General features: G+C 43.1%; 1 protein-coding gene across 5 annotated transcripts in view; it reads right to left on the minus strand.

Moving 5' to 3' along the window:
- Positions 1–27,327, minus strand: part of PDLIM7 (PDZ and LIM domain 7) — a 122,877-nt gene extending 95,550 nt beyond the window's left edge. Inside the window, exons 1-2 of one of the 5 annotated variants that reach the window (XM_075856491.1) lie at positions 27,033–27,318; positions 26,617–26,721 (exon numbers count right to left, since the gene is read on the minus strand). In XM_075856491.1, coding sequence (XP_075712606.1) covers positions 26,617–26,721; positions 27,033–27,155 — 228 coding nt within the window. In that variant the 5' untranslated portion in view covers positions 27,156–27,318. Of the gene's footprint in view, positions 1–26,616; positions 26,722–26,973 lie in introns of all 5 variants that reach the window. The other 4 variants (XM_075856493.1, XM_075856492.1, XM_075856494.1 and 1 more) reach the window with 4 other exon arrangements.
- Positions 27,328–27,850: the final 523 nt, after the last annotated feature.

Raw genomic sequence — 27,850 nt, forward strand, 5'->3', positions numbered from 1 at the left:
TACCTGCGGCGCGCGTTCAGTGCTTTTTTGCCTGCGTCTTTTGCATTAGCTTCAACGACTTAAAAAAAATAAAAAAAAACAGGTCAAACAACGCTGTCAATTCAAAATCTGCTTAAAAATTCCTGAAGGAGTTTTGAGGCAGATTTTTTATTTTTTTTGCCTTACAAGAAACGCTGTGTGAACATACCCTAAGGCCTCATGCACACGACCGTATTTTTTCCCACCCGTAAATACTGGCGTAAATACGGGTTCGGTGTCACACGTATTCCACCCGTTTTGCACCAGTATTTACGAACCCGTGCCCGTAAATATGGGTCCGGTGTCACACGTATTCTACCCGTATTTACGAGCACGTTTTTGGCGGCAAAATAGCACTGCACTAATCGGCAGCCCCTTCTCTCTATCAGTGCAGGATAGAGAGAAGGGACAGCCTTTTCTGTAATAAAAGTTAAAGAAATTCATACTTACCCGGCCGTTGTCTTGGTGACGCGTCCATCTCTTCACATCCAGCCCGACATCCCTGGATGACGCGGCAGTCCATGTGACCGCTGCAGCCTATGATTGACCTGTGATTGGCTGCAGCGGTCACATGGCCTGAAACGTCATCCAGGACGTCGGGCCGGATGTCGAGAGGGACGCGTCACCAAGGCAACGGGCGGGAGACCGGACTGGAGGAAGCAGGAAGTTGTCGGTAAGTATGAACGTCTTTTATTTTTTACAGGTTTATACTGATCGGTAGTCACTGTCCAGGGTGCTGAAAGAGTTACTGCCGATCAGTTAACTCTTTCAGCTCCCTGGACAGTGACTATTTACTGACGTCGCTTAGCAACGCTGCCGTAATGACGGGTGCACACATGTAGCCACCCGTCATTACGAGAGCTCCATAGACTTCTATGGACTGTCCGTGCCGTTATTACGGCCTGAAATAGGACATGTTCTATCTTTTTCAACGGCACGGGCACCTTCCCGTGAGAAAACGGGAAGGCACCCGTCGCCAATAGAAGTCTATGAGCCCGTTATTACGGGTCGTAATTACGACCCGTAATAACGGGAGTTTTTACGGTCGTGTGCATGAGGCCTAAGAGTGTAGTGCTTGTCTTCTGTCTTTCTCGAAACAATTTTTGGTAGGGGTGCCCTGAGGAAATGTTATTTTTCCAGTGGTGCCTCGAGTCCGAAAAGGTTGGGAAACTCTGTACTAGGCTATAGGATCACGCCGGCCTACGCAAGGATCCGGTCCTGGAGAAGCTCAGTTAGTCGTGGGAACGGGGCCTAGGTGAGTAAACATTTTATGTTTGGGGGCACTGTCTACAAGGGCGAGGTGGGGGGAGATGTATGGCACGGTCTACAGGTAGGCTGTATGGCACAATCTACAGGGGGGCACTATCTACAAGGGGGGCGCTGTGTGTGGCATCCAGGGGAGGGGGGCATTATAGTGTGTGGGGGCCACTAAGCGACATTATACTGTGTAGGGGTATTACAGGGTGCAATAAACTGTGTGTGGCACTTAGGGGGCATAATACTGTGTGGGCACAATTAGAGGACAAAATACTGTTCTTAAAGGGGTTATATTATATTATTAAATATCATTATTATACTGTATGGGAGCACTTAAGGGGAATTATACTGTGTGGGCACTATATAGGGCATTATACTGTGGGGGGCATACTTTTTTTATGATGGGGGTGGGGCGCCGAAAGATAATTTCGCACAGGGCGCCATCTATCCTAAGGCCGGCCCTGCATAGATGTTAACGTATAAAGCATGTGGAACATGAACTGGGTCTGTCTTGACAATTAGCAAATGTGGATCTGTAATTAAATAAGAGGCATGGTCATATATATTCAGTTTCTCAGTACGATTAAAAAAAATAAATGATACATTCCGATTGGCCTGTAAGTTAGAAGGGTAGTTTCATGTGACAAACTGCAAAATAATGAAAAAATAGTCACTAGAAACGTTACTGTACTAACTATATAGAAGTAGGACTACAACTTGTATTAGGAGTGAAGCTTGTTTCTTTTTGTTGGACATATCAGTCTCACACTGCTTTCCGGTCGTTGTAAGTGGCATATAGTGAAGCACTTTCCGCTCACAGTCATTAATTAATCACTGCAATTAAACGTTATTGCCTGAAAGCACAAGACACAAGATGTTGCGGTCTTCTTTCCAATGTCTAAGAACAGTGTTCAACAATACAAATTAACTCCTTGTTTCAGAAAATCCATATATGGGACAGAACGATTATATGGATAATATCAGACATCATACAAGCGGACATCAAAACAGGAACTATAGTTCTGTACACCAGAGGCATCCAACTACCACTAAATTACAGCTAATGTTTGCTATCTTGACACAATACGCTAAAATCATTTACATTATTTAAAACTTCTATAAATTATTGACTCTGTTTGCATCTGGTTAACCTAAGTCCACTGACAACTAGGAAATTTTGGATTGACAGCAGTTAAGGGGCTGTCCATTCATATGTAAATAAAGCCAACATTTTTTTATAAAGAGGCCTAGATATTATACAATGATTACCTTATGTGTATGCGGCCTTAAAATAAATCAGGTCATTCTAAGGTCCAAAATACTTCATAATATCTTGATAGCGGTTAGAGCTTTGTTTTTCTGATACACAGCCCTGAATTTCCTCCATAGCCACAGATTTAAAATGTAACCTTCTGTCTGCCTTCAGCCACCACTAGGGGGAGCTTAAGAGTTTACTGAATACTGTGTTATTTTTGCGTTCAATATATGCAGTAAGCTTCTACATTTCCTCTAGTTTTGGCTGCAGCGAGCTAGGAGCTTATGTTAACCGGTTCAGGACCGGGCTATTTTGAGCCTTCAGGACCAGACACTGTTTAGCCATTTTTTAGCACGCGTTAGTAAAACCGCTATAACATTTTTATGTGTTTTTTGCAATGTTTTCTCGTAGACGATGCAGGTTTTTTTTAAATAATTTTTATACACATCCTTTTTGAAAATTATAGTAAAAAAATATGCTTTTTTACATTTTATCTATTTTTTTTCTGTTAATGTAGTTTTACCCTAAAATATACCATTTATTTATAATAGTCATTGTCTACCGTAAATTTCGATATATCACGTCTATTTTAGGGTAATTGGATCAGGGCTAGCGTTATGACAATGATTGGCGGGAGGGACATTTTTTCGGTTGGGTATTTTATGTGTATTTATTATAAAAATTTTTGCACTTTATTTTACTTTTATTTTTTTATTATTATGGTCTGTCCCTCAAAAAGGTCAGAAAAGACCTTTGTGAGACTTTTTTCCCCTTCTTTTACACCATGTTTTTCCACTGTAACTGGGGCTGCACTATTGTCACTAATGGGGCTGTACTGGATCTAGTAAGACCCAGCAGCAGCTTGCCACTAATGACACCCAGCAATCATGTGACCAGTTACATGATCACCGGAACCAATAGCTGCCGCTGCCTCTATTCATATACTCTGCGCTCATTGAGCGCTGTGTAGAAGAGATCAGAGAAGATAGATGCAGCGAAAGCTGCTTCTATGTTCTCCTAAGGGTCTCCTGGAGTCACTGACTGCCAGGGACCCGAAATTCAGCTGCCCGATCGATCAGGCAGCAAGCTAAAACCCGTGCCGTAAATGCTCTATGGTTTTAAGGACGCCGACCGCCGGACGTATATATACACAGCTTGCAGTCGAGATCCGGTTTTAAAGGCTCATGCTCAAAAGCAATAACTACATCAGCAGATTAACGGACAGAAGAACAGGTACAATAGAATGAGCAGAAAAAAGAAGTACATGTACAGTTATGTGAAGTTTACTCAAAATATTGTTCAGCTAACAATTATAATGCCTGACTACCAAAATAAAATCCACAACAACTTTTATAACCCGTTAGTCAGATACATAAAAGTTTTTCTAAGACATCTTGGCATGGTTTTATATCATGTTTACCTGTGGCATATTTTATATGGGTTTTCTCGTGCAGATTCCACACCGAAAATCCGCACCAGTAACACAGTACAATGCAAGGGAATGTGGTTTACCATCGAATTGTAAGGCCCCATGCACACGACCATAAAAAAGCTCTGTAATTGCGGACCGAATACGGTCCGCAATTACGAACCCGTCCGATTCTATTGGCCGTGGACACCTTTCCATAGTGATACGGAAAGGTGTCCGTGCCGTAGAACTGTGCCGGGAAATATGGAGCATGTCCTACTTTTCGGATTTTGCAGGCCGTGCTCTCATACTTTGGCCTCATGCACACGGCCGTGCCCGTAATCACGGCCCGCGATTGTGGGCATGACCGGCCGCCGACACCTGCGGGCCGCATTTTCGTGCTGTGCTCCCATACAAAGTATGGGTGCTTGGCCCGCAAAATCCGAAAAGTAGGACATGCTATATATTTCCCGACACGGTTCTTCGGCACGGACACCTTTTCGTAGCGCTACGGAAAGGTGCCCGCGGCAATAGAACCGGGCGGGTCAGTAATTGCGGACCGTATTGCGGTCCGCAATTACAGAGTTTCTTTACGGTCGTGTGTATGGGGCCTCCGGCTGTGAAATCCATGGCAAATTCTACTGTAGAATTGACATGCTGATTTGCTTGTGACTTTGTAAAAAAGGATACTTAAAGCAATACAATTTATATTGTATTATTAGGGCTTATTCAGACGAACGTAAAATACGCGCGTGCAACGCGCGTGATTTTCACGTGCGTTGCCCGTAGCTATATTAGTCAATGGGGCCGTGCAGACATGGCAGCGTTTTTTGCGCAGCGTTGCTCCGTTGCAAAAAACTCACGACATGTCCGTTGATTCAGCGTTTTCAACGCATCACGCACCCATTGAAGTCAATGGGTGCGTGAAAACCACGCATGTCGCACGGAAGCACTTCCGTGCGAACTGCGTGTTTGCGCAACAGCTGTCAAAAGGATGAATGTAAACAGAAAAGCACCACGTGCTTTTCTGTTTCCGAACATCCAAACGGAGTGTCTTTGCGATTAGCGAAGCCGGACAAGCGAACCGAACTTCACCGGGTTCGGCCGAACTCGATTTGGCCGAACCCGGCAAAAAAATTATCGGTACGCGACGTCAGGAGATAGTCACTGTCCATGGTGCAGAAAGAGTTAAACTGTTTCAGCACCATGGACAGTGACTACCGATCCCAATAAACATGAACCTGTAAAAAAAAAAAAGAAGTTCTGACTTACCGATAACTCCCGGCGTCTTCCTCCAGTCTGACCTCCCGGGATGCCAATTCAGGCCAATTCAGCTCCAGCCAATCACAGGCCAAGCACAGCCTGCAGCCGTCACATGGACTGGCGCGTCATCCAGGGAGGTGGGGCCCGATGTCGAGAGGCGCGTCACCAAGGACGCGTCACCAAGGCAACGGCCGGGAAGTTCTCGGTAAGTACGAACTTTTTCTTTTTTTCACGGCATTCACTGTCGAGGGTGCTGAAAGAGTTAGCTCTTTCAGCACCTTGGACAGTGACGGGCGTCGACTAGACTCATCTCTATGATGGCGGCTGCGCGAAAATCACGCAGCCGCGCATCAGACACGGATGACACACGCAGCTGTCAAATGGTGTTTGCGCGCGCAAAACGCCGCGTTGTTTGCGCGCGCAAAAACGCAACGCTCGTGTGAATCCGGCCTTAAAGAAGGGTTGTGATTAGAAAAAGGGTATGTGTGGTTTCCAAGAAAAGTTCCATTTGAGGGCATACTGGGCATACTAAAATCTGCAGCATGCCCTGTCACGGATTTGTTCTAGATTTGCTACTGTTTTTACTCTTTGCAATACAAATGGTGAAATATGTAAAAAAAATCTGTTACCAAAAACATGTGAGTGAGCTTTGGCTTATGGTAGCATGTAGATCTAGGTCCATTTTTGTGACTACTGCTTTCTAAGGCTATGTTCACACGGAGTATTTTGGGGGAGGAATATCTGCCTCAAAGCTCCAAACGGAATTTTGAGGCAGATATTCCTCCCCCAAAATACTCCGTGTGAATAGCAATGATCGCGCCGTTTTTCGCCCGCGGCCATTGAGCGCCGCGGGCAGAAAACACGCTTTCTCCTGCCTCCCATTGAAGTCAATGGGAGGTCGGAGGCGGAAGCGCCCGAAGATAGGGCATGTCGCTTCTTTTTCCCGCGAGGCAGTTTTACTGCTCGGGGGAAAAAGACGCCGACGCCTCCCATTGAAATCAATGGGAGGCGTTCTCGGGCCGTTTCTGCCGAGTTTTGCGACGCGGTTTCCGCGTCAAAAAACTCGGCAAAAGACCCCGTGTGAACATAGCCTAAAGAGGTATTTTCTTAATCACCTTGCTCAAAATGCCTTTAAAACATAATATACAACAAATTATTTAATAAAACATGCTTATTGGTAACAATCCGATTATGAAAACTGGAAACTGAATAACCTATTAAGGCCTCATGCACACTTCCATCGGCCGTTGAACGGCCGTTATTGGCGGTCCCGTCCCACACGAGCTGCACACGGATGGCTTCCGTGTACAGCCCGTTGTTTCACGGACCATATTCAATGAGAAGGCCGAGACTGTTCCGTCAAAAACAGGCAGCAGTAGGACCTGCCCTACTTTTGACAGAACGGCCACATGGTTCCGTTAAAGCAACGTAAGTGTGCATGGCCGCATTGAAATAAATGGGCTCAGGGTGTTATCCGTGACAACAGATAGCACCTTGAAGAAAAAAAACTGACGTGGGCATGGGGCCTGTCAGTCTATAGATTGATCTCTAGAGTTTTCCTGCAGACAAGCAAAATGTTTTTACTTAATAGCCTGGAATATAAAGCACATCAAAAACAGAGGTAGCTGAAAATGCGGCATCTTAATGATAATTAAGCCTGAGTTATAGCTGGGCGTAGTTCTACTTTGATACCATAATAATCCCTCGCATGAGATCACTGCTTAGAATCCAAATTGTTACCAAAAGTAGGTGTCAGTCCAAAAACTACAGTTCAGGAATGAAGGAACTACTAATGAATTTATAATATTATGCATTTTTAAAGAGGACCTGTCACCTTTCCGGATGTCTGTTTTAGTAAATACTTGTATTCCCCATGAAATAATTATTCTGGTACATATTTTCTTAAATAAAATTGACAACTGGGTGTTACCATTTGAAGGGGTGTCCCTACACAGACTGACACTGTCCAATCAGTGTTGACGGACTGAGACTATGTAGGGACACAGAAATTGTAGGGCCACATAGCAAATCTTACAAATCTTAAATTAAAAAATTTTGGTAGACTAGAATTTTTCAAAGCCTGGCACGTCAGGGTCAAAGCATACAATGCATATTACGTGCGGTTTTGCCACGCGTTTTTCCGTGCGGCAAAACCGCAGCGTAATACAGTACCAGAATAGGCAATGAGATTCCAGGAAATCTCATGTCCATGCCGCGTCAATTTTCGGGACATAAATTGGCCCGCGGTGCGTATTTCCAAAACTGCAGCATGTCAATTTATCCCGCGATTCCACTTGCGAATCCTCTCTCCCTAGCTCTGGACAAATACACAGCAAAACCCGCAGCATGAAAATGCAGCGATTTACACAGCAAAACGGAAAAACGCACGGAAAAACGCATAGGAAAAAAAAAAAAAGCAGTTTTGCTGCATATTTTCCGTAGCAAAATAAGCTAAAGTGTGCATGTAGCCTCATTCTATAGAATGCCAGTTATCAGAATTTTACTGTAGAAAATATAAAAACCGAAATCACAAAATAAAGATTCGTATTAAGCCCCAATGATACACAGAAGATAAAAAGAATGGCAGCACTCCGGCAATTTTAGTGAAAGAGATGGACTTTATTCACCTTACGTGAGACGTTTCAGCCTTGAAAAAGGCTCTATTGGAGCGAGCTGAAACGTCGCACGTAAGGTGAATAAAGTCCATCTCTCATTAAAATTGCCAGAGTGCTGCCATTCTTTTTATTTTCTGTGTATCATTGGAATGCTGGATCGGTATCCAAGGTCTTGCACCCGGATTATCTCTATGCATCACTGTGCTGCTTCCCTGAGAATATAATATATATATATATATTTGAAATCCCACTGCACTCCAATGAAGCAAATGGTGCAGTTTTATTCAGTCAACACAAACCTGCAACGTTTCCTTCCTACTATGGGACCTTTTTCAAGCATGCTAAACCAGCGGATGACAGATGACATGGCTCCCCAAACCATCACTGACTGTGGAAACTTCACACTGGACCGCAAGCAACTTGGATTGACGCCTCTCCACTCTTCCTCCAGACTCTGGGACCTTGATTTCCGAATGAAATGCAAACTTTACTTTCTCATCTGAAAACAGGACTTTGCACCACTGAATAACAGTGTTGGTCCACTGTGTTATATCAAGTCCAGAGTCAACGTCTAGCAGGAAATTTTAGAGCACTTCATGCTTCCCTCTGCTGACAGGCTTTATGGGGATGATGATTTCATTTTCCAGCAGGACTTGGCACCTGCCCACACTGCCAAAAGTACCAATACCTGGTTTAATAACCACATTATCACTGCGCTTAATGGGCCAGCAAACTCGCCTGACCTAAACCCCATAGAGAATCTATAGGGTATTGTGAAGAGGAAGATGAGACACCAGACCCAACAATGCAGACCAGCTGAAGGCCGCTATCAAAGCAACCTGGGCTTCCATAACACCTCAGCAGTGCCACAGGCTGATCGCCTCCATGCCACGCCGCATTGATGCAGTAATTCATGCAAAAGGAGCCCAGACCAAGTATTGAGCGCATATACTGTACATACTTTTCAGTAGGACGACATTTCGGTATTAAAAATCATTTTTGAAATTGGGCTTATATAATATTCAAATTTTCTTAGAGACTAAATTTTGGGTTTTCATTAGCCATAATCATCAACATTAAAATAAAAAAATGCTGGCAATAGATCACTTTGTGTGTAATGAATCTATATAATACATGAGTTTCACTTTTTGAATTGAATCATTGAAATAAACTTTGGAGGATATTCTAATTCATTGAGAAGGACTAGTATACACACACATATAGTTTTAGGCACTTGTGGAAAAATGCTGCAATGTAAAAATGCTTTAAAAAATAGAGGTGTTAATAGTTTTATAAATTAACAAAATACAAAGTGAATGAACAGAAGAGAAATAGAAATCAAATATTTGGTGTGACCACACTTTGCCTTCAAAACAGCATCAATTCTTCTAGGTACACTTGCACAAAGTCAAGAATTTTGTAGGATTATAGTCAGGTGTATGATTAACCAATTATATCAAACAGGTCATAATGATCATGATTTTCATATGTAGGTTGAAACACAGTCATTAACCCCTTGACGACATGTCACGTACTATTACGTTGCTGTCGCCAAGGTCTTAAGGCAAAGCAACATAATAGTACACGATGATGATGGTGCGGGCTCAGAGGCGGGTCTAATAGGCTTGCTGTCAGTGAATAACTCACAGCTCTATTGCCTTGCACTACGTGGGTAGTGCAATGCATTAGAGTAAAGTTCAGAAGTGTAGGCCTTCAAGTCCCATAGTGGGAAAAAAAAAAGTTAATAAAAATGTTGAATAAAAGTGTAAAAATAAAAGTTTCACGTTGACAAAAAACAAAACACTGCATTTTTCTCTATAAGGCTGGATTCACACGAGCGTGTGCCTTTTGCGCACGCAAAAAACGTGGCGTTTTGCCTGCGCAAAAGGCACTTGACAGCTCCGTGTGGCAGCATCATATGATGCGCGGCTGCGTGGTTTTCGCGCAGCCGCCATCATTATGACACACCGTTTGTATGTTTGTAAACAGAAAAGCATGTGGTGCTTTTCTGTTTTCATTCCTCCTTTTCACAGCTGTTGCGCGAATCACACAGTTCGTACGGAAAAGCTTCCGTGTGGCATGCGTGGTTTTCACGCACCCATTGACTTCAATGGGTGCGTGATGCGCGAAAAACGCCCAAAGAACGGACATGTTGCGACTTTTACGCAACGGACCAACGCTGCGTAAAAATCACGCACATGTCTGCACAGCCCCATAGACTAATATAGGTCCGTGCGACGCGCGTGAAAATCACGCGCATTGCACGGACGTATATCATGTTCGTCTGAATAAGCCCTAAGTCTTTCATTATAGGAAAAAATTGAAGTACACACATTAGGTATCACCGCGTCCGTAATGTCTAAAACTGTAAAACTATAATGTTATTTTTCCCGCACAGTTAACATCGCAAAAAAATTTCATATAAAACAATGCCGGAATTGCTATTTTTTGGTCACCACCCCTCACAAAACATAGAATAAAAAAAGTGATCAAAAAGTCGCCTCTACCCCAAAACAGTACCAATAAAAACTACAACCTGTCCCACAAAAAACAAGCCCTTACACAGCTTTTTTGATGAAAAATAAAAAAAGTTATGGCTCTCAGAATATTGGGAGACAAAAAAGTCATTAAAAAATAAATAAATAAATAAAAAAAGAGAGATTTTATTGTGCAAACGCTGTAAAACATAAAAAAATAAAAAAACTATATACATATGGTATCTCCGTAATCATATCGACCCGCAGAATAAAGTAAAATGTAATTTGTAGCCCAATGTGAACTTTGTAAAAAAACAAAAATAAAAAACTTTTTTAGAATTGCTTGTTTTTGGTCAACTTGCTTGCCAAAAAATGGAAGAAAAGGTGATCAACAAAAATCGCATGTACCCAAAAATGGCACCAATGAAAACTACAGATTGTCCCGAAACAAATAAGCCCTCAGACGGCTCCGGTGGAGAAAAAATAAAAAAGTTCTGGCTCTCAGAATATGGCGATGCCAAACGTGCACAGTGTTCCAAAAGCGGATAAGATCTATGAATTATTATTTATTTACCGCATTATTATACCACCTTATTAAACCCTGATGTAATCCGCGCAGCCTACATATGCCCCCACATTATAAACCGAAATACCAGCAATACCCCAAACAGAAAAACTAGCAAGCAAAATCTGCGCTCCAAAAGCCAAATGTCGCTCCCTCCCCTCTGAGCCCTACAGTGTGCCAAAACAGCAGTTTACGTCCTCATATATGCCATACTTGGGAGAACCCGCTTAACATTTTATGAGGTATTTGTCTTCAGTGGCCCAAACTGGGCACAACATATTGTGCACTAAAATGGCATATCAGCGGAAAATTTCAATTTTTACTTTGCACTATCCACAATTTCTAATGAAAAAATACGTCGGGTCAAAATGCTCACTACACCCCTTAAGATGCCCTACTTTAGTAGTTTCCAAGATAGGGGGTCACTACTTGGGGGTTTGTTTTGTTTTACTATTTGACCTCGGAGCCCTGCAATTGTGGGCCAACGCTGTGAAAATCACCAAAATAGGTCTCAAATGCATATGGTGCTCTTCATTTCTGAGCCCTGTCATATGTCCAGGCAAATGATAAATGCCTTGAGGGGTGTCGTTTCGAAAAGCATAATCACTTATTGGGGGCTTCCACTGTACTCCGGTACCTCAGGGTTTTTCAAATGCGGCATGGTGCCCAAAAATCAAATCAGCAAAATCTGCAGGCCAAATAGCGCTCCTGCCTTTCTGAGCCCTGCAGGGTGTCCAAACAGCAGTTTATGACCACATGTGGGGTATTGCCGTACTCGGGAGAAATTGCTTTGCAAATGTTGGGGTACTTTTTCTCCTTTATACCTTGTGGAAATGAAAAAATTAAACATTTTAGTGTAAAAAATTTTGATATTAATTTTCACGACCTAATTCCACTAAGTCCCACAAAAAACCTGTGGGATCTATGGCCTCATGCACACTTCCATCACCATTTTCATGGCCGTTTCTCACGGATCCGTGTGTCCGTTATGGTATTTGCGTGGTTTCCATGTGTACTCCGTGTCTGTTCCGTGTTTCCGTTTCAAACGGACGTTGTGCTTCCGTTTGGCTTCCGTGTTTCCATTAAAAAAACGGACGGTATTGAACTTTATTTGAACTTGTCACATGTCCCAGTCTGTGAAATTTGGCACGCTCTGCCGTTGCTAGGGCAACGGATCAGTCAAAAACGGACGGCACACGGAAGACTTCCGTGTGCCGTCCGTTTTTTTGACGGACCCATTGACTTCTATGGGCCCCACTGTCACAGAATCACTGAGCAAAGTAGGACATGCTCTACTTTTGACGGAACGGAACAACGGGTCTGTCAAAATAACGGAAGTGAGCATGGGCCCATTGAAAAGAATGGGTTCAGGGTGCTATCAGTGACAAAAACGGATAGCACCCTGAAGGAAAAAACTGCAGTGGGCATGAGACCTAAATGCTCACTATACCCCTCGATAAATTCCTTGAGGGTTTTAGTTTCCAAAATGGGGTCACTTTTTGGGGCTTTCCACTTTTTGGTCCCTCAGGGGCTTTGCAAATGCAACAGGACACCCAAAAAATATTCCAGCAAAACTTAAGCTTCGAAAGCCAAATGGCGCTCCTTCACTTCTGAGCCCTGCTGTGGGTCCAAAAAGCAGTTTATTACCACATATGGGATATTGCCGTAATCTGGATAAATTGGTTTTCAAAGGTTGGGTGCATTTCCTCCTTTATTCCATTTCATTTTTAATTTCACAGCATAATTAAACTAAATTTTGCAAAAAAAACAGTGGGGTGAAAATGCTAACTATACCCCTCAATAAATTTCTTCAGTGGTGTAGTTTCCCAAATGGGGTCACTTTCAGGGGGTTTCCACTGATTTGGTTTCGCAGGGGCTTTGCAAATGTGACATGGCACCGTAAACCATTCCAGGAAAATTTGAGCTCCAAATGCCAAATAATGCTCCTTCCCTTCTAAGCCATGCCGTGGGTACGAACAGAAATTTATGTCCACATATAGGCTATTTCCGTGCTCAGGAAAAATTGCTTTACAAATATTGGGGTGCTTTTTCTCCTTCAGCCCTTGTGAAAATGAAAAAAAAATAAATAAATAGAAGCTAAAACTATTTTTTTTGGGAAAAAATTTTGATTTTCATTTTCACAGCCTATTTTCAATTAATTTTGAAAAAAAACCTGTGGGGTCAAAATGCTCACTATACCCCTAGATAAATTCCATGAGGGGTATAGTTTCCAAAATGGGGTATGCTTTGGGGGGTTTCCACAGTTTTTGTCCCTCAGGGGTTTTGCAAATGCAAAATGGCACCGAAAACCATTATAGCAAAATTTGAGCTCCAAAAGTCAAATGGCACTCCTTCCCTTCTGATGGCTGCCATGTGTCCAAACATAAGTTTATGACCACATATGGGATATTTCCATAATCGGGAGAAATTGCTTTACGAATTTTGGGGTGCTTTTCTCCTTTATTCCTTGTAAAAATGAAAACATTGCATGTTTTATTTGAATTTTCATTTTCATTTTTATGGCTTAATTCAAAGAAATTTAGCAAATAAACTGTGGGATCAAAATGTTCACTATACCCCTAGATTAATTTCTTGGGGATGTAGTTTCCAAAATGGTGTCTTTTTGAGGGTTTTCCCTATGTTTTGGCACCACAAGACCTTTTCAAACCGGACATGGTGCCTAAAATATTTCTAATAGAAAGGGGGCCTGAAAATTCACTAGGTGCTCCTTTGCTGCGGAGGCCTGTGTTTCAGTCTATTAGCACACTAGGGCTACATGTGTGATATTTCTAAAAACTGCAGAATCTAATCAATAAATATTGAGTTGTTTTTCTCTGGTAAAACCTTCTGTTACAGGGAAAAATTTATTATAAAATAAGTTTCGGCAAAAAAATTTAATTTGTAAATTTCCCCTCCACTTTGCTTTCATTCCTGTGAAACGCATAAAGGGTTAAGACTCTTTCTTAATGCTGTTTGGAATACTTTGAGGGGTGCTTTTTTTTATTTTTTAAATGGGGTGATTTATGTGGACTTTTTAATTTATAAGGCCCTCAAAGCCAATTCTGAACTGAACTGGTCCCTGAAAAATAGCCTTTTTAAATTTTCTTGAAGATGTGAGAAATTGCTGCTAAAGTTCTAAGCCTTGTAACATCCTAGAAAAATAAAAGAACATTCAAAAAATTATGCATACATAAAGTAGACATATGAGAAATGTTAACTAGTAACTATTTTGTGTGGTATTACTATCGGTCTTAGGGGGGATTCACACGAGCGTGTATTCGGTCCGTGCGGGCCGCGTGGTTTTCACGCGGCACGCATGGACCAATACAAGTCTATGGGGCAGTACAGACAGTCCGTGCTTTTTGCGCAGCGTTTGTCTGCTGCGCAAAAAGCGCGACAGGTTCAATAACTCTGCGTATTTCGCGCATCACGCACCCATTGAAGTCAATGGGTGCGTGAAAATCACGCGCACCACACGGAAGCACTTCCGTGGGACGAGCGTGATTCGCGCAACAGCAGTGAAAAGGATGAATGAAAACTGAAAAGCACCACGTGCTTTTCTGTTTCCGAACATCCAAACGGAGTGTCTTTGCGATGAGCGAAGCCGGACAAGCGTACCGAACTTCACCGGGTTCGGCCAAACTCGTTTTGGCCGATCCCGGCAAAAAAATTATCGGTACGCGACGTCAGGAGATAGTCACTGTCCATGGTGCTGAAAGAGTTAAACTGTTTCAGCACCATGGACAGTGACTTGCGATCCCAAAATACATTAACCTGTAAAAAAAACCGAAGTTCTAACTTACCGATTACTCCTGTCTCCTTCCTGCAGTCCGACCTCCCGGGATGACACTTCAGTTCAAGTGACAGCTCCAGCCAATCACAGGCCAAGCACAGGCTGCAGCCAATCACAGGCTGCAGCGGTCACTTGGACTGCTGCGTCATCCAGGGAGGTGGGGCCCGATGTCAAGAGAGGCGCGTCACCAAGGACGCGTCACCAAGGACGCGTCACCAAGGCAACGGCCGGGAAGTTCTCGGTAAGTAGGAACTTTATCTTTTTTTTTTACAGGTTTTTCGCTGTTGTGTTCGCCATTCACTGTCGAGGATGCTGAAAGAGCTAGCTCTTTCAGCACCTTGGACAGTGACGGGCGTTGACAAGCCTCATCTCTATGATGCCGGCTGCGCGAAAATCACGCAGCCGCGCATCAGACACGCATGACACACGCAGCTGTCAAATGGTTTTTGCGCTCGCAAAACGCTGCGTTGTTTGCGCGCGCAAAAACGCAACGTTCGTGTGAATCTGGCCTAACAAGCAGATACATTTAAATTTAGAAAAATGCTAATTTTTCCCCAAATTTTGGTGTTTTTCACAAATAAATATTGAATTTATCGATCAAATTTTTTCACTAACATAAAGTACAATATGTCACGAGAAAACAATCTCAGAATCGCTTGGATAAGCAAAAGCAAGTTATTACCTCATAAACTGACACATCAGATTTGAAAAAATAGGCTGTGTCCACAAGGCCAAAACTGGCTGTCTCTCCAAGGGGTTAACTGTAAGGTGTTGTCAAACACATTAAGGTGTAGTCATTCACCGTTTCACAATGGCAGTCAGAAGTATACATAGGGCAGAGAGGGAACCATCAAAAAATCTCATTGGGACCTCTGCTGTTGTGGTTCATTCCATCAGATCTCACTATAGAAACCATACTCCTAGTACTCCAGATCACAAGTTATAGGGCCCAGATACAGCATCTTCTCAGTATGAAGTTAATGATAATAACCATGATGAAATGACCTGTAGTCAGAGATGTAGAGATGTGGGTGTATGCTTCCACGCCCAGAAGTGTAATAAAATGTGTAGCAGAATTCCTGCAACCTTCATATATCATTTGAAGTACTGCTATCCTTTCATGCGGCAGTACAACCTTCAGGCCTACGTAACCATAAGGGTATGTTCACACGGCAGCGTCCGTAGGCTGAAATTACGGTGCTGTTTTCAGGAGAAAACAGCACCGTAATTTCAGCCGTAATGGCATGTTGAGGCGCTTTTTGCTGCGTCCATTACGGACGTTAAATGGAGCTGGTTTTCCATGGAGTCCATGGAAAACAGCTCCATTTACGTCTGAAGAAGTGACAGGCACTTCTTTGACGCGGGTGTCTATTTTACACCCCGCCTATTGACAGCGGGGCATAAAAAAAAAAAAGACCGTCTGCACAGAACATCGTAAGACCCATTCTAATGAATGGGCAGATGTTTGCCGATGCTATTGAGCCGCTATTTCGGACGTAATTCGGGGCAAAAATGCCCGAATTACGTCCGTAAATAGTGTGTGTGAACATACCCTAAGAATCGAACTGAAGGTTTACTTCTATACATCTTCTGATTTGTTATTGAGATATGTGAGAAGATTTAGCCCAGCTCCAAACAAGCCAGTAGCGTCAAAGGGCCTGTGGCAAGTTTCCGATCGGTGTTGGCAGATTGACAATAATAAATATCATGGTTATTGAAATTAATAGGACATGAAAAATAAATGTAGACAGTTGATTTGTTTTCAGCAGAGAAAAGGAAAGTTATGTGCATGGACCCATACGGCGGCACACAAAGTCCCTATAGGCCTGTATTATGGTACTTTAGGCACTATTAATTTATCGAAGCATACTTCTGATCACATGGATGTTCTAGTTTTCAGTATGAAAATGTCACCGCCCGAGGGATAATACAAAGCCTTCAATTTTTTTAGAAGATGGCTAAATTTAATCCCTCAGGAATCTACATCTGAGCTTTTCGCACTGGTCTAGAGATCACAGTTAAATAACTGAGAAGCAGGAAATGTTGCTCATATTTTCCAAGACAATATGCCTTACATTAGATTGTTATTGTAAAATCAAAACACTTTAAAAAATCAGCTCCAAAAACACCTGGATTCAGAGGCTGTTTTATTTTGAATTTAGCCTTGTATTTTTCAGTCCGAACATATGCTATGCGAACCTAGGCTAAAGGTGAACCTACATTTATATATCAAAAGGGCATTAAAGGGGTTGTCCAATTTCTGAAAAATGACGACCTATCCACCAGATAGATCATCAGTATATGACCAGTGTGTGTCAGACATCCGGACCCCGCACCGATTCGCCACTCCAGCTGCCTCCGTGCACCGGATGTTTGGAACGGGATGCAGTAGTTGGAGCCGGAAGCAGATGGCTCCGACCAATGCATAGCAGCCATTCAGCAGAACTGTAACTCTGCCCCTATTCACTTGAATATGAGCATAGCTGCAATACTGCAGCTTGGCCGCTATTCTTTGACCGGGGCCCATCTGCTTCCGGCAACATCGTCCTGCGCCCGGAGGCAGCTGGAGTGGCGGACCGGTGCGGGGTCCGAGTGTCAGACACGCACCGATCATATACTGATGATCTATCCAGTGGATAGATCATCAGTTGTCAGAAAGTAGAAAACCCCTTTAAAGAGGCTCTGTCACCACATTATAAGTGCCCTATCTCCTATATAAGAAGATCGGCGCTATAATGTAGGTGACAGTAATGCTTTTTATTTAGAAAAACGATCTATTTTAAACCACTTTATGAGCGATTTTTAGCTTTATGCTAATGAATTTCTTAATGCCAAAGTGGGCGTGTTTTACTTTAGACCAAGTGGGCGTTGTACAGTGGAGTGTATGACGCTGACCAATCAGTGTCATACACTTCTCTCCATTCATTTACACTTCACTAGCGATATAGTTATATCACTATGTGCAGCCACATACACACACTATAACATTACTGCAGTGTCCTGATAAAGAATAAACATCACTACCAGCCTGGACGTGATGTTTATTCAGAATCCTGACATGTCTGTAACGTCTCTGAGATTCCAGCAAGGCAAGCGTAATCTCGTTTGAAATGACAGGTTACATCGTAATCTCGCGAGATTGCGCTTGCCTTGCTGGAATCTCACAGAAAAGTTTCAGAAGTGTCAGGATTCCGAATAAACATCACGTCCAGGCTGGTAGTGATGTTTATTCTTTATCAGGACACTGCAGTAATGTTATAGTGTGTGTATGTGGCTGCACATAGCGATATAACTATATCGCTAGTGCAGTGTAAATGAATGGAGAGGAGTGTATGACACTGATTGGTCAGCGTCATACACTCCTCTGTACAACGCCCACTTGGTCTAAAGTAAAAACACACCCACTTGGGCATTAAGAAACTCATTAGCATAAAGCTAAAAATCGCTCATAAAGTGGTTTAAAATAGATAGTTTTTCTAAATAAAAAGCATTACTGTCACCTACATTACAGCGCCGATCTCCTTATATAGGAGATAGGGCACTTAGAATGTGGTGACAGAGACTCTTTAATACCTTCTTCACACACACACTTTTTCTTTTGTGTTTCAAAATGCATGTAAAAAGACAAGCGTTTGAAGATTTTTTTTTTTGTCATATTTTATTCAATGTAATTTTGTACAGCCATTTTTTTCTGCTATTTTTGAAGTTCATTATACAAGCCTATGGAGAGAAATGCCAGCGAAGAAAAAAAATGACATACGTAGAATGTACAACCTAAAAAAAGTCATGCACCAGCCACGTTTAACCATCGGTTTGGACATTATATACGTATAAAAACATACCTAGAGCGTGCTGCATTTTGATTAAAAAAACCAACTGACTGCAAAATGCTACAAAATGCGAAAAACTAAAAACGCTATGTATGTAGGCTCTTACTTCATCTGGCATTTTAGGCAAAAAAACAGCAGCAAAAGGTGAGAAAATGCCCTCAAACTGCTGTGTGGGAAACCAGGCTTAATTCACACAGAGTTTTTTGACACGTTTTTTGACGCGGAAACCGCGCCGCAAAACTCGTCAAAAACGGCCCTAAAATGCCTCCCATTGATTTCAATGGGAGGCGTTGGCGTCTTTTTCCCGCGAGCAGTAAAACTGCCTCACGGGAAAAAGAAGCGACATGCCCTATCTTCTGGCGTTTACGCCTCTGACCTCCCATTGACTTCAATGGGAGGCAGAGAAAGCGTATTTTGCGGTGTTTTATGCCCGCGGCGCTCAACGGTCACGGGCGAAAAACGCAGCGAAAATCGGCGTGCAGGGAGAGGAAAATCTGCCTCAAACTTCCAAATGGAATTTTGAGGCAGATATTCCTCCTGCAAAAAACTCAGTGTGAACATAGCCTTAGCCTTTCGTGTGGAATTTTGAGGAAGATTTTACTCTGCCTGCACGCCGCGTTTTTCGCCTGTGGTCATTGAGCGGCGCGGGCAAAAAACACCACGAAATACGATTCCTCTGCCTCCCATTGATGTCAATGGGAGGTCAGAGGCGCAAATGCCTAAAGATAGGGCATGTCCCTTCTTTTTCCCGCGAGCCGGTTGAAATCAGTGGGAGCCATTTTAAGCAGTTTGTCACATTTTGCGGCACGGTTTTGTAAAAAAAACTCTGTGTGAACTGGCCCGATGGATCCAGACAAAAGCATTCTAGGCCTGTCAGAGGCAAAAAAATAATACTATTATTTGTTTGTTTTATTAAATCTTATGACCAGATGGGTTTCAGCCTCTAGGATGTTTCATTCACAGATGGAAAATCATAGAAATTTAAATGGTAAGAAATCACAAAGCATACTAGCAAATTTAATGTTTGATATCACAATGGTTATAGTCTACGTATACTTTCAAAACAACTTTGAATTTTCATAGTGACATGTCAGAAGTTTTGATCAGTGAGAGTCCGATCACCTGATCACTTCTGCCGCTTCATGGGGGAAGAAGTGATTTCCCCAATGCTTACCTACTCTATTATTAGTTCACTCCTAATCTAAGTGATATTAAGAAAGTTATGGCACATCGCTGTGCATGGAGCTGCAACACAGCTCCATTCAAGTAAATGTGGCTGTGTGGTAGTTTCATCCATAGTGGGTGGCACAAAGCATCTCTGTAAAGAAAGGAAAAGGAAAGAAGTTGCAGAGCTTGACTAGGTTGACTACGGTGGTGTGAAAAGCTCAGGATCTGGGATTTTATGACCTGGGCCATACACAGAAGCAATAAACAGAATATACAGTTATAAAAGAGGAAAAATAAACACAGCTGTAAGAACTCCCAAGTAAAGGGAGTTTTATACAGGACGATTATCGGGCAGACGAGCGTTCATAGAACGCTTGTTGCCGATAAGGGCAGCGATCAGCAGATGAACGAGCAAACGCCCAATCATCTGCTGGTCGTGTCGTTTTAAAAAAGTTAAATATTATCGTTGTCGGCAACACATCTCCCTGTGTAAACAGTGAGACGCGCTGCCGACATGATGATAACGTATGGGGACGAGCGATCGGAGTAGCGACCGCTCGTCCCCGCCCATAGCTCCGTGTTACCAGAGCAAACGAGCACTGATCAACAATGTCTCATTGATCAGCGCTCGCTGAACCGGCCGCTTATCGGCCGGTGCAAAAGGGCCTTAACGGATTTCTACATTCAATTTAACTCAAAGCAACAATCAACGTACAGTTAGGCTCCGTGCACACGACCGTAGAATTCATCCGTAATTATACACCGTAATTACGGACCCATTAATTTCTATGGGCGACGGACACCTTCCCGTATATTTACAGGAAGGTGTCCGGGCCGTACAAAACTTCAGTAAAAAATAGGACAGGTCCTATTTCTTTATTTTACGGACTGTGCTCCCATACTTTATAATGGGAGCACAGCCCGCAAATGCGGATGGCTGTCCGCGCCTGGCCATGCCCGTAATCACAGACCGTGATTACGGGCATGGTCATGTGCATGGGGCCTTAGGCTACAAGCACACGACCGTTGTTTGTCAGTGTACTATCTGTTGTTTTTTTTAACGGATAGCACAATGACCCATTCATTTCTATGGCCCCCTGCACGCTACCGTTTTTTCACGGCACCGTGTGGAGGCCATGGGACCAGGTCACAAAACTCAGAGTACGTCCTATTGCTGTCCACGATTGCGGCTCGGTCGGCACACGGATGTCCGTGTTCCTCGGATTAGTTGCTAGGCGACGGGAATCATGTGACCTTATCAGGAAGGTTGGGATAAGCTATTGACATAATTTCCTGCCTTTATTTTTTTTGTGGATCTGTGACTATGGATGACACATGGATGCAATACGGACAACAGATCCGTTGTATACAGGCCACAAAATACAAACGGTCATGTGCATGTAGCCTTAGGGTGTACGCACCGCACCTTAAAAAACTCATGCGTTTTTAATGGAATTTGACACAGCTTTGCAGTTAGCACAGCAAAAAGTGTGGCAAAACCGTACTGTGTGAATACACCCTTACGTCAGATGTGAGCTACCACAAGTTGACACAGGCTCAGTTGATGACACCCGCCTGCAATGGCCGAGATCGGAGATAACTCCGATGCCAGCAATTTAATCCCTCAGATGCCATGGTCAACAGCAACCACAGCATCTGAGAAGATAGACAGATAGGGAGAGGGGGCTCCTTCTGTCCCCCAATCGCCTCCCCATGCGACAAAATCACGGGGTGATCGGTTGCTATGACCTATTGAAGGTCTTCAGGTCTGCCCTCACTGCCCTGCTATTAAGTCTTGCCATAGGCCAACATTTTTACAATATTTTTGAGTAAAAAAATAAATTTTTAGAACATTTTTAAAAATATACAAAAACTTTAATAACTCGAAGTTAAAAAAAAACAAAAAAAAACTTTTCCTAATTCCCACAAAATATTATGTACGCAAAAAAAGTAAACATAATTGGTATTGCAGAATTCCAGAAAGCCTGAACTAGTAAAATATCCCATTATTTAACACACTGGGTAAACACCGTAGGAAAAAATTAATTCACAATGCAAGCACTGCTTTTTTTATGGTCACCATGCTTCCCAAAAAAAAGGAGTACAAGGTAAACAAAGTCCTATAAATCCAAAATTGATACCAATAAAAATGACAGCTCGCCCCGCAAAAAGCAAGCACGCACACCGCCCTATCGATAGAGCGGTGTGAGCCCGCTCCATACATCACCCCCCTCCCCCTGCTCCATGATGTGTCGGCACGTCATGGGTCGGGAAGGGGTTAAGTAATGAAGCGGTCATGGGGCCCGGCGATGCCGGGTCCCTTGACTGCAGACTATAAGACGCAGGGACTTTTTAGCAAGATTTATTCTTGCTAAAAACTGTGTCTTATAGCCCGAAAAATACGGTATATGGGGATTCTGAAGCAGTACCAGTGGCGATCAGCTGATCGCAGGGTCAACTTTGATTCAAAGAGGGGTTGTCTACATGAACCAATCCCTTTAATTGTAAGTGATCAGAGTGCAAAGATGACTTCGTAAATGAGTAGAAACAATAGAAAAAGGAACCACTGATTGGGAGACTAATTTATGAGGGAGCTAAAAAGCAGATCAATACAATACAATTGTACGATATATGCAGTTAAAGTGTATGTCCACATGTAGCGTAAACACTGCAGATTTTCCACAATGGATTTCATTACACCAGCAGCAGAGTGGATGTGTCAATTTATCCTGCGTTTCCACTTGCGAATTGTATCAGACTAGTTTTAAAGAAAAACGCACCAAAATACGCAGCATAAAACTGCACCTATTTCTGCATCGAAAATGTAAATACCGCACCTAAAAACACTAAAAAATTACATGCGCACACCGATGTTTTTTTTGTGCAGATTTTCTGCATCACATTACGCAACGTGTGCATGTAGCCTTAGGGTATGTTCACACGGCAACGGCAAATAAGTCTTAAATTGCGGAGCAGTTTTCAGGAGAAAACAGCTCCTGAATTTCAGACGTAATTGCATGTACTCGCGGATTTCGCGGCATCTTTTACGGACGTAAAAGTCAATGAAAAACGGCTCCAATTACGTCTCAAGAAGTGTCCAGCACTTCTTTGACGCGGCCGTAATTTTACACGCCGTCTTTTGACAGCGACGCGTAAAACAACAGCTCGTCTACACAGAACATCGTAAGACCCATTGCAAGCAATGGGCAGATGTTTGCTGACGTATTGGAGCTGTCTTTTCAGGTGTAATTTGAGGCGTAAAACTGCTGTATGTCGCTGCACCCTGAGGCACACAGGCCGAATTTGCTGCGGAAAACTCTGCATGGGGATGTGCCTGGTAAATTATGATGGCCCCTTCAGTTAACTGATAGGTGGGGATGCCGGGAGACAGACCCCAACCGATCTGATATTAATGACCTACAGTGGCCGATTAAGTAGACCACAGGCCCTGAACTGTTCCACAAACTTGGGCCACCCTTCCCCACTGCCACGTTCATAGTGAACACCACCTTTTTGTGCAAGTATTGAAAAATGGGTGTTACGATTCCTCTTATCAAAAGGCTATGTTCCTACATACTGACAGCCTCCAACCATTGCTGACAGTATAACACTGTGTAGGGACCCCTCCTCCTGACAATGGGAATGGTAAAATGCATTTGTCTATTAGTCTTGGGTACACAGACTTTATGTGAAATACAAGAGTTTCCTACAGCAGACATGTCAGGAGAGGGGACAGATCCTCTATAGATCTAGTCACTCACAAGTGACGTCTTCTCTGATGGGAGTCGTTCTCTTTTCTTCTCCATCTGACACAGACCGGTATGACGACTTCTCCTGATGAGACATCTTTGCTCCTCGCTACTGCAGCCATTTCCAGCCTCTATAGAAACACAAAAATTCAGACACCAAGGCCCAGGACCATAAATTAAAGGGGTTGACCTATCGATGTGCCTGGACAATCCATTTTACTCAGACTAATAAATTATAATGCATACAGACCTTCTAAACTACTGATGTCCCCAGACCAGACCCCCCTTAGCAAATACAAACCCCAGGACAAGCACCCTAAACAAATACAGACCCAGACCTCCTAAATACAGACCCCAGACCCCCTAAATACAGATAAACCTACAACCAAAAGGTCAATACTAGAACAAAAGATCATAATACATGAATTTCTCTCATTATTACTTCTTGATATATGTTGCATTTTTGCATCTTGAGACAGTCCTCTAGTTCCTTATATGTACAGGTTGTGTGTGCCCCTAAATACAGACCCCAGACCCCTTAAACTAATACAGAACCCCAGACCCCCTAAATACAGACCCCTTAAACTAACAGACCCCAGACCAGACCCCTAAATACAGACCCCAGACCCCTTAAGCTAATACAGACGCCTAAATACAGACCCCAGACCCCTTAAACAAATCCCTATACTTACCTAGCAGTTCACCTCACGGTCTTCTCTCTTGCTGCTGTTGTAGGACCTGCGGTCATGTTGACCAGCAGGTCTATAATCAGTAACAACTGCAGGTCATTTACAGGACATAAACAATGCCGTTTTATCACAGTTTTTGCCGTGATTCGCGGCAAAAATGCATTGTACTTGGGGCAGCCATGGGCCCCCCGGGAGCCTCGGGCAGCCGCCCAAAACTCCCAATGATGAAGGATAGGCCATCAATATAAAAGTCCCAGAGAACGGCCCCATGCACACGACCGTAAATTACCGTAATTACGGACCCGTCCGGTTCTATTGGCTGTAAACACCTTTCCGTATCGCTACGGAAGGGTTTCCAAGCCATAGAATTGTGCCGTGAATTATGGAGCATGTCCTACTTTTCGTTTTTTTACGTGCCGTGCTCCCATACATAGCGGTGATTACGGGCACGGCCGTGTGCATGAGGCCAACCCCCTTAGAATTGCTACATTTCCTATAACACATGTCATATATTATGTCTTTTTGACAGCAAATATTGATATAAGCTTTTATTTCTGTAATAACAAAGCTAAGGTCAAAATGAGGTGGAATCATAAATAACGCTTTAGCTGTCTGGACATGGGTAGGCCAAGGAACGATTTAAGCTATATGGGCATTGTAAAAGATAAAAAGTGACGTAATCCATCCATACCAAGGTAGGACAACATGGGCACATATTCTAAACAAGATTAGAAGAGGTTTCTGACACCACTTCTCACGCCTACCCCCGAAACAACCCCAAGCACACTGCTCTTGTCTGGGCAGGACCTCCCCTCACACAAACATTAGGGCAAAAAAAAAATGCTTAGCGTGAAGGGAGATGATTGTCTGAACGTGGCACAGAAGCAAAATCAACAGTTAGGAACAAAAGCTGCCCCACCCAGGGAGGAGGGTGTGAAGTGAATGTCAGACACTCAGCTTCTCAGCCCCCCCATCAGGTTTCTCCAACCCCAACTAAAAAAAAACCTGGAGTGACCTGTGAACATTACACAAGCCCTCCACCCATCATTCTATAGCAGCCAGTGACACCCACCCAGCTGCCCACAGTCACATATGTTTGGCATATCAGTCACTCCTGTGTCAGTTATTCACCCTTTCAGTACCAGCACCCTGGTGACTTTCCTTCTTAGAACTTAATGCATTTTATTACATATCAATTCTTGACTTGAATGGTATTAAAATAAAAATCATATAGGGGTACACGTATGCAATATGCCATGTTGACAAATGTAATGCAGTCTAAACCGCTTGTCGTCGCAGCCATTTTTCACCTTCCTGACAGAGCCTCATTTTTCAAATCTGACATGTCTCACTTTGTGGTAATAACTTTAGAGTGCTTTTACTTATTCAAGCGAATCTAAGATTAATTACTTGTGACACATTGTACTTTATGTTACTGGTAAATTTTGGTTGATATATACATTCATTATTTGTGGAAAAACATCAAATGTTTTTGAAAATTTGCATTACTCAAAATTAGATTTTCACTGCTTGTAAGACAGATACCACACAAAATAGTTATTAATAAACGTTTACCATACGTCTACTTTATGTTGCCATCAGTTTTTGAACATCTTTTTATCTATACTAGCAACATTTGCATATAATGTGCTCACAAAAAAAAACAAACATCAGAAACATGTCAATCATAGGAATATAACCTCTTTTATTTTCATGTACTCCAAAGTATCGGAAATTTGTAATAGCAATTTCGGCTCCCAGGCAGTACCAATCTTTACCAGGGGCCCCCAACCAACTCTTACTATTTATAGTACTACTGTCCTCTAACGTGGCAGAGGGGCCTTTGGGCCTCCTCAGGCGCCATGGCCTTGGCATGACTGCAACCTCCCCCAACCTGCCATTGCTGTCCCAGGTGGTCTCTTGAGTGACATATTCCTCACATATTGTGAGACACTTTACATATATATTACACATCTGAGACAAATGAACTTCATTTTGTCGAATATAAAATGACGTCTAGACATTTTTTTTTCTAAACGTGAACCCCCCCCCACCCCCATGTCTTATATTAAGAAGCATCATGTATAGAAATGAACCTGTAACCTATCTTTTTTTCTATACGCCAGCCATTCTGATGTGTCATGGAAATAGGAGCCTTTACTTCAAGGAATTCCTGTCATGAAACCGGATACACACAGACTATTTTTCTAGCAACATTCCTATTAGAACTTTTACAGCTTTTAACATTGTGTTTGCCATAGAAGTCTATGACACACAGGAAAACAACGCACAGTGATGGTATGAAGTATATGCCAGCGTGCCGTCTCTAAGACACAGATATACAGCACCTATCTATACAAATATGAATGTATACATGTAGTTTTTTGTTTTTTTCAAGGTGACATTTGAGTCCCCCTCCCCCAGCAGGTCACTGGTTATTTTATTTATATATTTTCACAAGCACAGCAACCGATGCAATCTTTTACAGTTTGCCAACAATGAAGCAACATAATAGCAGGAAGTCACTCACCCTGGAGATGGAAAGTGGCATGTTAAAGTCCTTGCCTCCCTGCAGGCGGAAGCCCCATGGGGCCGGTCCATCCAAAGTCACTTTGTAATCCTCCATGTCATCAATCTGCAGAAGAGACAATACAATCATGTGAATGTGGAAGTGGAAACTATCCCTAAAGCTATAACCTTCAGGAGGTTGGGTCCTCAGCTCTGGAGGGGTTAACCCCGACAGGAATTCTATTTATAATATAGGTGTATAGGTATGTGGAACCCCCTATAGTCACACCCCCATTCCGGGCATTAATTACGCCATAGAAAAAAATTATAATAATGATAGTTCCCGCAGTCTCCCTATAGAGGGCACAGGGTCACCCACTAGCAGCCGCTGCGCCTATGGGAGCTCCATGCACCTCAGCGTCTCCCCCACAGTCTCACCCAAGGCAGCAGGCGGAAGAAGGACAGGCTCCGAGTCCTGCCAGCTCTCCCGGCTCCCAGGCTATATAAGGAGTGTAAGATGACACCGGGGCCGGGGCCGGGGGATACAGGGAAATGAATCATGCTTGGGTTTGGGAGGGACCAGGGCTGCAGCACAGCGCACACATTCCCAGCTCCTAACAAGGGGGGGGGCACATTCCTCAGACGGACACACTGATGTCTCAGGAACCGGCTCCACAACCAATAAGAAGCGGGAGGCTGCGGTGCCAGTCATGAGATTAGGCATTGCAGGAGGGCATTGGCTGCAGCATCTCCGGCGTGTGCAAGGGGTAGAGTCCTGTCCTCTCAATATATATATATAGCAAGGCAAACGGCACCGAAGTACGTCAGTTTTCCTCCATGCAGAGAATGAATGCCTAGAAGTCGTGTTACCCATTAAAATAACGAAAAACATTACATTCAATTTTATCAGTTGAATTTAATTTAGAAAAAAATATTTAAAATACCATTTTAGAGCATTCTGTCTGTACACCGAGCAGATTTTCGTTTTTCCCTAAGGGTATGTTCACACACACTAATTACGGACGTAATTCGGGCGTTTTTGCCCCGAATTACGTCCGAAAAATGCGGCTTGAAAGCGTTGACAAACATCTGCCCATTGAAAGCAATGGGCTGACGTTTGTCTGTTCACACGAGGCGTATATTTACGCGCCGCTGTCAAATGACAGCGCGTAAATAGACGCCCGCGTCAAAGAAGTGACATGTCACTTCTTGGGGCGTAATTGGAGCCGTTATTCATTGACGCCAATGAAATCAGC

The sequence above is a fragment of the Rhinoderma darwinii genome, chromosome 3, assembly GCF_050947455.1.
Source record: "Rhinoderma darwinii isolate aRhiDar2 chromosome 3, aRhiDar2.hap1, whole genome shotgun sequence".
Classification (NCBI taxonomy): domain Eukaryota; kingdom Metazoa; phylum Chordata; class Amphibia; order Anura; family Rhinodermatidae; genus Rhinoderma; species Rhinoderma darwinii.